The following is a 13847-nucleotide window of genomic DNA, read 5'->3' on the forward strand; positions in this document are numbered from 1 at the left end:
AATATAGAGAGCAAGTTTGGGTGACCAATTTCCCAATTTTCTAAATTGTCACATTCTAAATCAAGTAATTGCATGTACAATTATTTGTAAATGACTTCATATTTCACTGTTTGGTGGGCCTTGCCTCCACTAGCATCAACAAATCTGAACCTATCTCTTTCCAGATTCATAAACATAATTTTATAGTTTTAAGGTCAAACTTATTTTTGTTTTCATGAATTGGATTGGAGGGGAGTTTCTTTTCCTTCTTTCCATTGGAGTGTCGGTAAGAAGAGCTTCAGGCACTGCTTCACAAACGGGTTTGAAGTGCTCTTCAGGTTCCTTTTTTCTCATGAACGACTGCCTGTTGACGGAGACGGACCTTGAAGTGAGGGTCGTCGTCCGCTCTTCCATGGTCGAGTACTTTGGCAAACCACACTGTTTGGTTGAACTTGAACACTAAAAACAGGGCTTTCTTCGTAAGAAGAAAGAAAATGCATGCATGGAAGATTTTAAACAAAGAAGAAAGGTTACACAGACACAGAGAGAGAGAAGATTTAGCCCAACACCCCTTTTTTTTTTTTTTTTTTTAACTCAAAAAAGACATGCATGGTCTTTTTTTCTTTTATTAAGGGCCTCTTTGAAATTGCATTAACAAGCTTAAAAAATACGTTTAGCAAATAGAAATATGTGCAAAGCAAAAATGAGTCGGTATGGTAAAATATTTAAAAAGTAATTATTTAACGCACTTTTGAAAAAAAAAAATTGAAAATGAAGTTTTTTTTCTCAAAGATTGTTTTTGACTATAAAGATTCTATTTTCACGCAATCTCAAACAGGCTCTAAATCCACTTCAGGACCTCATGGCGTTAAACAAATTTTGAGTGGAAATTGATGCGGTAGTGCCACGTCACTTTCACATAAAGGTGTGAGTAGGGCTGTTAATTTGTATTTACGTGACGGATTCGGATCGTGTTAAATCATATGTTTAAAATTATATAGGTTAATTCTAATTCGAACCATTTAATTAAACGGGTCAAATTCCTTAACTCTAATTGTTTAATTTCGTGTTGAGTTTGTATTTAGTTTGTGAGTTGTATAAAAAATTGCCGATCCTAAGTATGGGCATATGCTAGTGGAGAGTGGGTGTTAGCTTAGTATTTCTCTTTTGGAACGGCCCATAGGGCTGCCACCTACCTGAAATTTTGACCACAAGATTCCCTCAGTAGGAGGTTGGACCAATAGCCATGAAACCATATAGGTATCTCCATTACCAAAAGTTGGAGACAGAAAAATTAGTGGGTGAATTGCTAGAAAAGACATGGAGAATGTGCATCGATTACCGCACACTAAATAAAGTTAATTACAATTAGGCATAGAGTTACAAACATGATAGGAATTGGATTTAAGATAATTGCGATGCTGCCGCAAACTGAGATGCTGTATGTATCCAAATACGTTTTATAGATAGAAATGATATTTTTACATTTTTATATATTTTTTGTATATTTTATTTTTAAATTCAGATTCAGATTTATAAGACTTATAATAGTTCCTACAAATTCACGTGTGAATTTAAAACTTAGTTGTATAGAGATGTAAGATGTAAGGGCACTACGTTTACAAGTGTATGATTGATGAGGCAATGGCAAAAGGGGTGATTATAAATGGTGAAATTCAATGGCCATGATCTAATTCAACACTACATGTGAGCGTAATTACCACCACATGGTGCGTCTGCCTTCCGTCATCGTTTTGGCAGAAATCAAATAGAAAGTCTAAAACATTGCATGCGAACTGCGAAGGGCATGGAAGTTATCAAGGACGAGGGGGTCGGTCACATGCTGTGGTGGACAACCGTCATGGCTTATTAATTAATGCAATAACTACATAATTTATCATCAACTACATTACATGTGAGTTTTCTTTTTCTTTTTTCATAACTTTTTAAGGTTTTACTAAATGGAACTTAATTGCAGTTAGTGTCGTTGTCTCCGAGCTTTACCTTAGCTTAAAAGATAAAAAAGAAATGATTTAAAGGTCTTGTAAAACCAATAGTAGTACGTTATTGTAAACTCTTAGTAGAAACCTAAAAAGATGGCTCATTGCTTATACTGCTGAGAAATGTAAACTCATACATTTGCTTAAGTTGTTGTGGTAACCTCACAATTGTATAGATGTTGCTTTTGATTTGTAGTCTGATGTTGTAGATCAAGTGTGAGCTTAGATCTCATCGAAGAGAATACTTTGAGTTCCCAGTTGGTGAAGTACTGACTTAAATTAAGTCAGTCTGTCCTAATGTTGTATTGATGCCTAGTGCGGCATAGTGCAGTGACTTGTACATATTGATTTTATTTATGTTGTATTATCGTTGAGTAATGATATAGAAGCCCTAGTTAGTTTTATTGATATGTTTATAAGGTTGATTTAAAAGTAAAAGTATAACTATTACAGATTTTCCGCCGCATTAATTATTTAAGGATATATTAATAGCGTCTCGTGGTAATTGAGATAATTTCTGCTTCACCATTGCATTTTATGGCAGGTCGCTACACCTATAATCGTGGGCGAAACCAAAAATTTTGATATTAAAGATAAAACTATAAAAAAGACTTTTTCGGAGAAAGAATTTTAACTTTTGGAACCCTGGCCTATCTTATAAAATTTTATATTTTAAAGGAATTTTAAAAATTTTGAACCCCAAGCTAAAGTATATACTCTATAGTTCCGTCCCAACCTATTAAACCAAAAAAGAAAAAGAAAAAATGACCACCTCATAAAAGTTAAAATTAATATACGTAAAGAAGGGAAGGGGAAGGGGTTCGAAGCTTGAAGACAGTGGGAACGGGAGTCCCAGTCGGTGCTCCGATCCTTGTTAAACCCTTGGTGCAAATTTGGGATGGTTCAGAAGAAATTAAAGGATGCAAATTATTCATCTAAAAAAGAAAAGAAAAGATGCAAATTTCATGATGATTTTGGCTAAGCTTTAACAACAACAACAAAAAAAAAAAAAAAAAAGGAAGGGGGGGGGGGGGGGGGGGTTGGGGTTTAAGCCGTTTCTGTTGAAGCCATTGTAATAAAACGGCTCTAATTTGAGTTGTTTTTGTCAAAACAACTCCAACTAAATTTTGAACTGTTTTAACTAAATGGTTAAAAATGGAGCCGTTTCTGTTAAAACGACTCCGATTAGAGCCGTTTTTTAAAACAGTTTCAATTGGAGTTGTTTTTAAAACGGCTCTAATTGGAGTCGTTTTAAGAAAATCGACTCCAATTTGTGCTTTTTTTTTTTTTTTTTTTTTTTCCTAAAACGGCTCCAATTTCAACCGTTTTAACAAAAAAAAAAAAAAAAAAAAAAATTCAAATTGGAACCGTTTTGTTAAAAGTGCTTTATAAATTGTATTTAGGGTTATAATAGAGATAATGCGAGCTTTAAGATTTTAAGACTGTCTCATTTATGAGTTGAGTTTAATTAAATAGTTGATTTCGAACTAGAGTTGACCATAACAGGATCATAGGATCGATAGAAGATCTGATCGATCCTAGTGTATTACTCTGATCGATCAAACATCTAATCAATTATAGTGCATTAGTTTGATCGATCGTGATAGGGTTCGATCAATCAAACTTGACACAATGAAAGTTCGATCTAACGTGCGATTGATCATAACTACTAGTCTGATCGATCATGACAGGATCATAGGATCGATAGAATCATCTAATCGATCCTGGTGTATTACTCCGATCAATCCTAGTGCATTAGTCTAATCGATCATATTTTTTGAATGATGTAAATATTGTTTATATGATTTTATCGGTTGGACTTGATCGGTTTGTGATTGTAGGTAATTTATGTATTATGTTTTAAAATTACTTTGAACGTTTTAGAGTTTGTATTATATATGTTTGGGGTTGAGTGACATTATTTATGTTGATACGTCATTTTATTTCTTATTGTTTTGTTTTTATGGCTTGGTGTGTACATTAAGCCATATATAATGATCGTTTGTGCGTGTATGAAGTTCAGATTATGAGTGCATGTGATCGTTTATGAATTCATATATGAGAAATATATTCTTGATAGATATCGGGTATTTAAAAAAAAAAAAGATAATTATTTTTTTTTATTTAGAGTCGTTTTAGGTTTTAAACCTTAAAACGACTCAAATTAGTTGGAGTCATTTGAAGCCAAAAATGGCTCCAACCGGTTGGAGCTGTTTTGGCCTAAAACAACTCCAACCAGTTGGACTCGTTTTAAGATCTAAAAAGGACTCCAACCGGTTGGAGCCGTTTTTACCAAAGCGGCTCTAATTAGAGCCATTTTCTTATTAAAACGTCTCTAACATAATTTTAATACTCGATACCTTGAGCCATTTTGAAAACAGCTCAAAATGTTTTGAGACGTTTTTAAGCCTTAAAACGAGTAAAAAAAAAAGGACTCAAAACAGTGAATTATTATTATTATTTATTATTTATTTATTTATTTTTGTAGTGTTTACCTATCTTCTTAACCGATTTCTAATCATATTGTGTACAGAGTGGCTTTTGGCAAGCAAGGCAGTATAAACCATTGTCCTTTTTTATGCCCAGCTTCTTCAACAACATGATGTTTTTGACGATATATATATTTTTTTTTGAAAGGGGAAGTTTTTGACGATCTTTTGTGAACAACATAAAGTTGCGACGAATTGCAGAATGACACAATGACATGGCATTTTTAGAAAAATTAGGCAGTATAAAACGATAGGTTGTTCTTTGACAAAGTAGGCATTTAGACAGATCGAGGGCGTTTGACAACTTGGGCAATGCAATAACTTGGCGTTTTTTCTATATTTTTTTTTTCCTAGGAGATGTGGAATTTTGAATTCTGTTTTTAGTTGTTTTGTTTTTTATTTTATTGATTCGATATGTATTTAACATTCGACTGCAATAGATTATCATCATTCATGTAAAGATTTATTTGGGAGCTAGCACTACATTAGCTAATGGAACCGAAAAGATACTGTAAAGCCTATCCTTTATATTCGGTGTAATTTTTGGCATGTTTAGACAACCGATAAAGTTATATAATTTTTATGGCATTACAATTCTCATACACAGCATTTTTTATTCGTACAACTTCAATCAAACAACATGATACTCAACCTAACAACAATCCCTTCATACTTGAGTTTCATCCTCTGATCCAACCTCAAATATTTCTTGCTGCTTTAGCTGCCACAGTGAAAATGCATGTAAAGGCTTAGTTATTGGCTTCTTCTGGGAAAAAAATTCTTGAGACACGCATTTCATTGTAGGCCGAGACTCTGGTTTAGTGTGTAGGCATGCAAATGCTATTGTAACGACAAGAAAAATATCCTGTGCAACCAGATGATTTGGGAGTGATAGACGTTGGTCTAATATTTCATGTAACATCACGTTTTGGAAAGCCGATGATGATAATGAAGTCAGCAGTTCCGTTGGATGTCTTCCCACTAATATTTCCAATGCCACCACTCCAAAGCTATAGACATCGCATTTTTCAGTAATTGTCATGGTATAAGCTAATTCTGTACACAAAGAAAAGAAAAATTTAAAACTATCGAAAATATATATAAAAACATTTCTTTTTCTTGTTTTTAATGTTTTTCAATATGAGAAGTTCATCAAAAAACTTGCAGTTCTAAAAAAAGTCTCTAGTGAAATGTGATAATTTGCTACCATGCATATTTCAATTCAAGTAATAAACAGCAAGGTATCCCAACTAGCATGAGTATTTGGCTAGCCATTTGGGCCACATGGTCAATTGTACCTTCTTAAATAATAGATGGTGTAAATAAATAAATAAGTATATAATTTATAGAAAGAAAAGAATAATTCACCTGGAGCAATATAACCATAAGTGCCGGCAACTAACGTTTGATTGGAAGAATCAGGATTAAGGAGCCTAGCCGTGCCAAAGTCAGAGACAAAAGCCTCTAATTTAGAGTTCAATAAAATATTGTTGCTTGTTATATCTCGATGAACAATTGTTGGAATGCATTCATGATGCATGTAAGATAAAGCATGGGCAGTGCCTTTGATGATGTTCACTCTCTTGCTCCAATCCAATTCCATAGCTTCAACATCGTTGTTTAGGACACAAAATAGGCTTCCCCTTTCCATGTACTCGTAAATCAAAAACATGCATCGCTTATGTAAACAAAACCCAAGAAGTTTTATAATATTTCGATGACGGATCTCTGTTAACATTTTTATCTCATTCTTGAAACTCATATCAAAAGTTGGGTTCTCAGCCTCCAACATATGAAGTTTCTTTAAGGCAATCACTTTGCCACCAGGTAATTCTGCTTTGTAAACGCTACCATAACCGCCAGTTCCAATACAATATTTTATGTCAAAGTCCTCGGTTGCTTCAATGATGTCATCATATGCAATATGTCCATCATAATTCCATATCGAGAACAAGTTTCCGTTTTTTGTTTCTCTTGACTTCAATTGGGTTTTCTTCCGCATACGTCGAGACATGATAAAGCCCACAAGAACTAAGAATCCAAGGGAAATGGTTATAGGAACAAAAATTTTCACTTTGGTTGCAAATGATTTGCTTTTTGCTGGAAGTGATAGGCAAGGAGGAAAATATTCGAAAACACCACACAAATTCTTATTGCCAATTAATGTGTCGAATGTATGATATTGATCATAACTGTATGGAATTGGACCTTCTAAATAATTGTATGACAAGTTGAGTTTTTTAATAGAAACGTAAGTATGAGGAATGTTGCCAGTGAGATTATTGTAGCTGAGATCCAAGCGCGATAATTCCTCAAAATCCCCAACTTCAATAGGTACTTCTCCACTGAGAAAGTTTTGACTAAGGTCAAGAGTAACCAATGAATGAAGGTTGCGGATCTGAGTGGGGATATGACCAATGAAACTGTTATGATAGAGAAACAAACCAACTAAACTCTTCAAGTTCCCTATTTCTATCGGGATGGAACCGTTGATTTGATTTTCACTAAGTGTCAAAAGTAGTAAATTAGTTAAATGGCCTAGAGCGGAAGGGATTTGACCACTAAGGTTGTTATTTCCAAGAACCAAGGTCAACAAATTCTTCACATTGTATATTTCTATGGGAATGGAACCATTGATTTGATTGGAATCAAGATGCAAATATTTCAAATTAGTTAAATGACCCAAAGTGGAAGGGATTGGACCGATGAACATGTTATAACCTAGATCCAAATTGGTCAAACTCTTTAACATCCCTATTTCTGGTGCTATGAAACCGCTAATTTGATTTCTTTGCATCACCAAGTCAGTGAGGTTGGTTAAAAGCCAAAGAGATGAAGGGATTAGTCCAGTGATTTGATTAAAAGAAATGTCAAAAAACTCTAATTGGGTGAGGTTTGCGAGTGAAAGAGGTAACTTACCGGTCAGATTGTTGTAGGACAGATCAAGATAGGCGAGTTTGGATAAAGTACCTATCTCAAGTGAAATACTCCCCTGAAGTTCATTATAGGACAGATCAAGGTGGACTAAATTTGAGAAGAAAGAGAGGTTGAGTTTTGACATCTCTCCCAAATAGAAACGTGGAGCTAAGCGGATGGCGATCTTTGTGACGCTTCCATCAGAATTGCAAGTAATACCATACCACTCGCAAGGAATTGAGGTATTCTTGTTGTAGCCACTCCACCATCCACTCTCCAGCAGAGCCTTTACTTCTCCTTCCAGTGATGGTAATTCTGATGCTGCCACAAACCGAGCTGCTGTATCCAAATACATTCCACAGATCAAAATAGAGATAGCCCATGCTGAGACCACAATGGAAGTGGAAATGGAAATGGAAACGGAAACGGAAACGGAGGGTGCCATGTTTACAAGTGTATGGTTGACGAGGGCAATGGCAAAAGGGGTACTAATTATAAATAGTGAAATTCAATGGCCATGATCTAACTCAACACTACATGTGAGCGTAATTACCACCACAGGCCCACATGGTGCTTCCGTCATCGTTTTGGCACAAATCAACTAAAATGTCTAAAACATTGCATGCGAACTGCGAAGGCCATGCAAGTTATCAAGGACGAGGTGGTCGGTCACATGCTTTGGTGGACAATCGTCATGGCTTATTAATGCGCGCAATAGCTACATATATAATTTATCATCAACTACATGCATAGGGCTTCTTAATACAAAGTGCCTTCATCAATCCTGATGCATCCAATTGTATGGGGAAAATTTTGCATTTTAATTCCTTGTGTTTCATACTAATAAGAATAATATTTTGGTGGTTACATAAGATGCATTTTCTAATCACTAAAAAAATCCTTTTGTTTAGTAACCTTACTTTAATCACGTGCAAAAGCATTTTTCACATTGCACGTTACTGCACTTTAGTTACGTAAAGTTGCACGTTATTGAATTTTTGTAATGTGCAAATAACAGGTTACTGATTGTAGGAACATGGTAATATATTCCAAGTTGCTGAATTTGTGTAACGTTCAGACAACAGGTTACTGAATCTGCTAATGCCGTGATAATTTTCACGTTACTGAAATTTGTAACGTGACATTATTATCACGTGACTATTATTAGTAACCTGAAAAAGAGGACACGTTTCAGTAACGTGCAACAAAACCGTGTCACTAGTTATAGTAACGTGGAAATTAATTATCACCATGTTACTACACTCAGTAACATGCTATTGTTGCACGTTACTATTTTTTTGTAACGTGCTTTATTTAACAAATCACTATAGTTAGTAACGTGTTATTAATTATCACGTTACTATATAAATATCGTAACGTGAGGTTAAAAATCACGCACTAAAAACAGTAACGTGTTGCGAATGTGAAAGAGGATTTTTTTTTATTTTTTATGTTTTACAGTTTTTTGCTCTCCCAAATAATTTTTTAGCGTTTGACCTGATAGATGAATTACATTTATGTCAATCCTTCTAAAATCACAATAATTTGTACGTTTCCATCCATCCATCAACAATTACAATATTTTACATTTAATTCCAACAACAATTACAACAATATACATTCTCATTGATCGTCAACAATTACAACCGTTGAAAATAATATAACCAATCTTTGTCTTGTCATATATATGAACACAGTATACATAAAGAATACACACAAAACACAATCAATGATTGTAACGTCCCACCTTTTATAAAAAGGCGTAAGTGAATTTTTTTTTTTTTTTTTTTTTTTTTTTTTTTTTTTTTTTTTATCACATGACATTACGATCTCATTAGAGGTGTAATTTAGCAGCGGAATATATACATATCCAACAGACTTAGAATTAAATAACACTTAAGAGCTTCTAACTAAAATACCTCAAAATAGATATTTAAAATGTGTCTACATAATTATACATAAGTTAGCTGTTACGTCACTTAGGGCATATAATTATACAGGCCAAATGTCACGCCCCCGTTTTGGGATATAAGGGGAAACGCAAACTTGAGTGCTAAAAACAAACATTTTAAATGGAAGCGTGCATTTATAACATATAAATTTAAATCTCCTACTTTATTATACCCTACTATTAATAATTCTTTACAAAACCTTGAATTCTCCAAGAGAAACATACTATACAAAATAAAGATTTGGTCGGTCCGCAATGATCTATTGCTCTTTGCGAGATCTACGCCAATACCAAGAAATGTCGTCATCTTATTGGGTCATCTAGAAAGGGTTGAGGGAAAAAGGGGTGAGTTCGACAACTCAGTAAGGAAAATACAACACCAGGGGAAAAAAAACATGTTATAAACTTTTATGCCATAATCTTTAGTCATACATAATGACAGATTTATTCTACTTTCTGATAAGAATTAATTACACATATGATGAATTGCATACTGTATATTGTTTTACAACCTAAACCAATTGTATGATTGATTTTAATTTATTTTGGATGATTTGAGTATTTTTGAATATATTGAAATTATAATGATCTTTAGAAGTATGAATATGCTATGTGATTTTAGTGTGAGTATAAGTTGGAGATTAAAGCTTTGCATATTGTTTAAGAAATGATATGCTAGACTGTTTATGTTTTATACGAAAGCATGTGTTAAAGCATGATTCGTGATATGAAATGTATTGTTTTAAGGCAGGAGGCATAATCATATGAACAATTAACAGAATTTATGAACAAGTGAATGAGGAATATGAATAATAACATATGAAATTATTAATGATCCAATAAATTCTTTTTATCTGTTTTCTCTTTAATCCTTTCTCTGTGGTTTATCCCTTTATAGACTCTACACCGCCAGTTCCCGTGAGCGGCGCACGTTGGCTTTGTCCAAAGGACCTATAGACTCAGCCTGTCGTCACAGAGAAGAGTCGCCGGGTTGGGGATCTTCCCTAGGTGAAGGCCAACCCCGGCCGGTAGCACACATCGTAATTTGGTATGCTTGCCATGCTACCCTATATGGTATCGATCTTAATTGTAGTAGTGCCTCAGGGTTAAACAATTATTGCACATGAACGTTTTCTGTAATACTGTAGGCTTTGCTATAACTGTACACTTTATTTTAAAACTGTAAGAGCCGCTTTAATAACTGTAGTCATGTGCAGATGTTTTTAAACGTTTGATTCTCTTTTCTTTCAAAACTGTATTCATGTATATATCATAAGCTTTGGAATGCTCTATATTCATAACTTTCAAATGCTCTTTTTCATCATTGTAAGTATGCATAATTCATAATTTTGAAATGCTCTTAGTCTTAACCATAATTATGCATAAATCATAATTTTAAAAATGCTCTTAATCATAACTGTGATTTATGCACAAAATTCTTGAACAATAACATATGAGTAATAAAGCTTGGCATTAAAAATCACATAAGCAAACGCTTTGTACAATTCCCCAACACTTTTTCAAAAGATTTGTAATAAAATCTTGTTGGGGGTTTTTCGGTGTTGTATCCCCTTACCTGAATTTGCCATTAGCGTCAGGACCGACATTTTACCTAAATAAATTGCAAGAATAAGTTTAGAGAAATATTCTGAAATTCGAAGCCTAATACTTAAATTAAGATATCCTATATAAATATTCTACATAACATGCAATCATAATTCTTCAAATACTTCTTATTAATACAAAATCTCTACCCAAATTCACTGTAGATATCTGATATCATTAATAAATAGCTCACAATAACTAAGCTCATAATCAAACCTAAAGCTATAATCAATACTCAACTCTAGGAATCACAACTAACACATTTATTTGAATATGTTAACCCTCAATTAACAATTCAATCCAAAAAGTGCTATAAAAATTCTTCCAACTCATTCAGCCAATCCCTATAGACCACAAAATATAAATCCAAAATAAGACAACCAAACTTCTCATTTCACATATCATCAAGACAACTATCAAAGCCCATAATGCTAACCCAATTCAAAGCACAACTCAACACCCTCACTGCCAACATACCTAAAACAGGGAAAAAATAATAAATCAACATCCATACCCAATATACCTAGCCGGATCATTAAACACATAATCCAAAACCACTGAAATTCATCAATAATCGGCCATCATCAAAACAGGGGTAACATATTCAGATCTCAAAAATATTCTCCTATATAAACAAGGATAGCCAAATAAATCAACATATGGTTTCTCCAATATACATGACCGAATCACCAAAAGCCAAACAACACAAAACAAAGAATCCCATCCAAAAACCATTCGGTCAACAACAAAGAGCAATCCCTCAATCCATAATTTATCAACTAAAATCAACATATCACTGGCTAGAAAAATCACCCACACAGTCTATCAACAGTAGGTACCAACTCAGAAAACCCATATACACACACACACTGCCGGAACAGGAACACAAAACAGGGAAATCAACATCCAACAATACCCCATCATTAATCAATAAAATCCCCTAATCAATCCATAGAAAACCCCCCCCCCCCCAAAAAAAAATCATAAAACCCTTGTTTCACAATAATCGAATCAATCCCAAAATAAATCATCATAGGTTGTTAGAAATTTACCCCAAGGATTTTTCATAGCAAATTCACCGGAAAAGCCACTGGTTCCGCCGGAAAACGCATAGGAAAAACCGAGTCTTCCTCTCGGGTCTTCAAGTCACAGGGTCGGGTTCTGGGTCACGGGGCTTCGGATCTTCGGCTGGGTTACTGCTCACAGGTCACGGCTCACCGGAAACCGCTACTGGGACCGCCGGACATGGAGGATCGGACCTTCGGAAGGTTCGGGTCGCACGGTTTCTCCCGGATCCATCGGGTTTGGCTAGCGGGTCGCGGGTCCAAGCTCCTGGGTTAATGGGTTTTAGCCCATGGGTTCGTCGGAAGTCGCATCACCGGCGTTCCCTGGTCTCGCTGGCGTCACCCAGCTCATCCACCGGAAGATCGGGTCCGATCTTCCCGATTTCTCTCCCTCTCCGATCGGTCTCTCTCTCTCACGGATCCACCGGATCCTCTTTCCCGATCTCACTCTCTCGCTCTCTGATCTCATCTCTCTAGTCTCTCAATCTCACTCTCTCGTCTCTGTTTCTCTCCTCTCAAGCTCCCTCTCTGTTCTCGGGTAGAAGAAGAAAGAAGAAGGAACGAAGAGTAGAGAAGAAAGAAAGAAGACCAAGAAAGAGAGAAAAAAGAAGAAAATTATAAAAGAATAAATCAACTTGTCGTGCAAGTTCTTCTTCTTCTTCTTTTTTTTCCTACTTGTTTAATAAGTTAACTAAACTTATTTAATAAGTTATTATTATTATTATTTCTAATAAAAAAATCTGAGATATTACACCAAAATAACTAGAGTTTAAATATTACACACCAGCAGAAATATAAACATTGTTTATGAAAATTAAGCTAATGAACTACATCACAATAGTTCGCAAAAAGGAGGCAGTTTAGCCTCAAATACTAGTATCAGGATTCATCTAAGGGTCTGGATAATCCTCATATTTTTCCTCTTTATAACCTGTATTAATATATAATACAGAGAGAAAACAACAATACAAAATGCCTAAGTGAGTCCGCTGTTTCCCATAATAATATGAATGCTGATTTATTAACAAATGCAACATAATGCAGGTGTAGCTTTATAATCACATGTATATGCAATATATGATCCATAGTATCTAATCATAGTCATAGATTGAATATAAACATAACCATAAGCAGTAAAATGACAGTTTTAAATGCAGAGTTTAAACATTGCCCTTTTTCCATTTCTCTGTTGGCCTAGGCACAGTTAACGTCTTATTTGAAGCCTGGGCTTCCTCACATTTAACTTTTAATTATAATCTTTGAGAGCCTAGGCTCCTAGAAACCTGGGTCTTCCCTGGTGACCTAGCTACACTAGTTTTTGTATTTATTATTCTCTTTTCGGGTACTTCCTCATTCACCGAGAACCTAAGAACTCTAGTGAAGCCTCAGATACCCACTGTGGATCTAGATCCGCCAGCTTATTATTAATCAGATTATTAAAAATAATAAAATATGCAAAGTCACATGCGCAAACAAGTAAATAAAGCAGTAGATATAATATTATAGGAAAAATCCACTAGCATCACCCACAATAAGTATAGAGATACTTACTACTTTCGCTTCAAAGGTTATTCTTAAAAACTATATAATTATAACCATGCAATAATAATAAATTAGTGAAGGCATTATGAGGATGTTTACTACTATTACTACTACACTTATTTTTAAGAAGTCATTTTCCATTATAATGACTATAGATTTAATTATAACCTTATCCTTACTTTATCCCAAAATATAAAATAATTCCATTTATGAAAATGGATGGCATAAAATATTGATATTTAAAATTGGACAGAATATCATCATTATCATTTTAAATATATGTTAACATTTTAAAATAGAT

At 34.4% G+C, this 13847-nt stretch overlaps 1 protein-coding gene across 1 annotated transcript; it reads right to left on the minus strand.

Annotated features, from left to right (window-relative positions):
* Positions 1-5135: 5135 nt before the first annotated feature.
* Positions 5136-7829, minus strand: LOC133873324 (probable leucine-rich repeat receptor-like protein kinase At1g35710). Its single transcript, XM_062311043.1, has 2 exons — positions 5837-7829; positions 5136-5524 (listed from the first exon to the last, which is right to left on the minus strand). The coding sequence occupies exons 1-2, from the start codon at positions 7827-7829 to the stop codon at positions 5136-5138; spliced, it is 2382 nt and encodes a 793-aa protein (XP_062167027.1).
* Positions 7830-13847: the final 6018 nt, after the last annotated feature.

Source organism: Alnus glutinosa, chromosome 7 (assembly GCF_958979055.1).
Source record: "Alnus glutinosa chromosome 7, dhAlnGlut1.1, whole genome shotgun sequence".
Lineage (NCBI taxonomy): Eukaryota > Viridiplantae > Streptophyta > Magnoliopsida > Fagales > Betulaceae > Alnus > Alnus glutinosa.

Bases quoted from the DNA above. Each gene is read 5' to 3' on its own strand.
- LOC133873324 (XM_062311043.1), bottom strand. From the start codon at position 7,829: ATGGCACCCTCCGTTTCCGTTTCCGTTTCCATTTCCATTTCCACTTCC. The intron at 5,525-5,836 runs GTGAATTATTCT...CTTTGTGTACAG, and splicing joins TTATGGTTATATTGCTCCAG to AATTAGCTTATACCATGACA.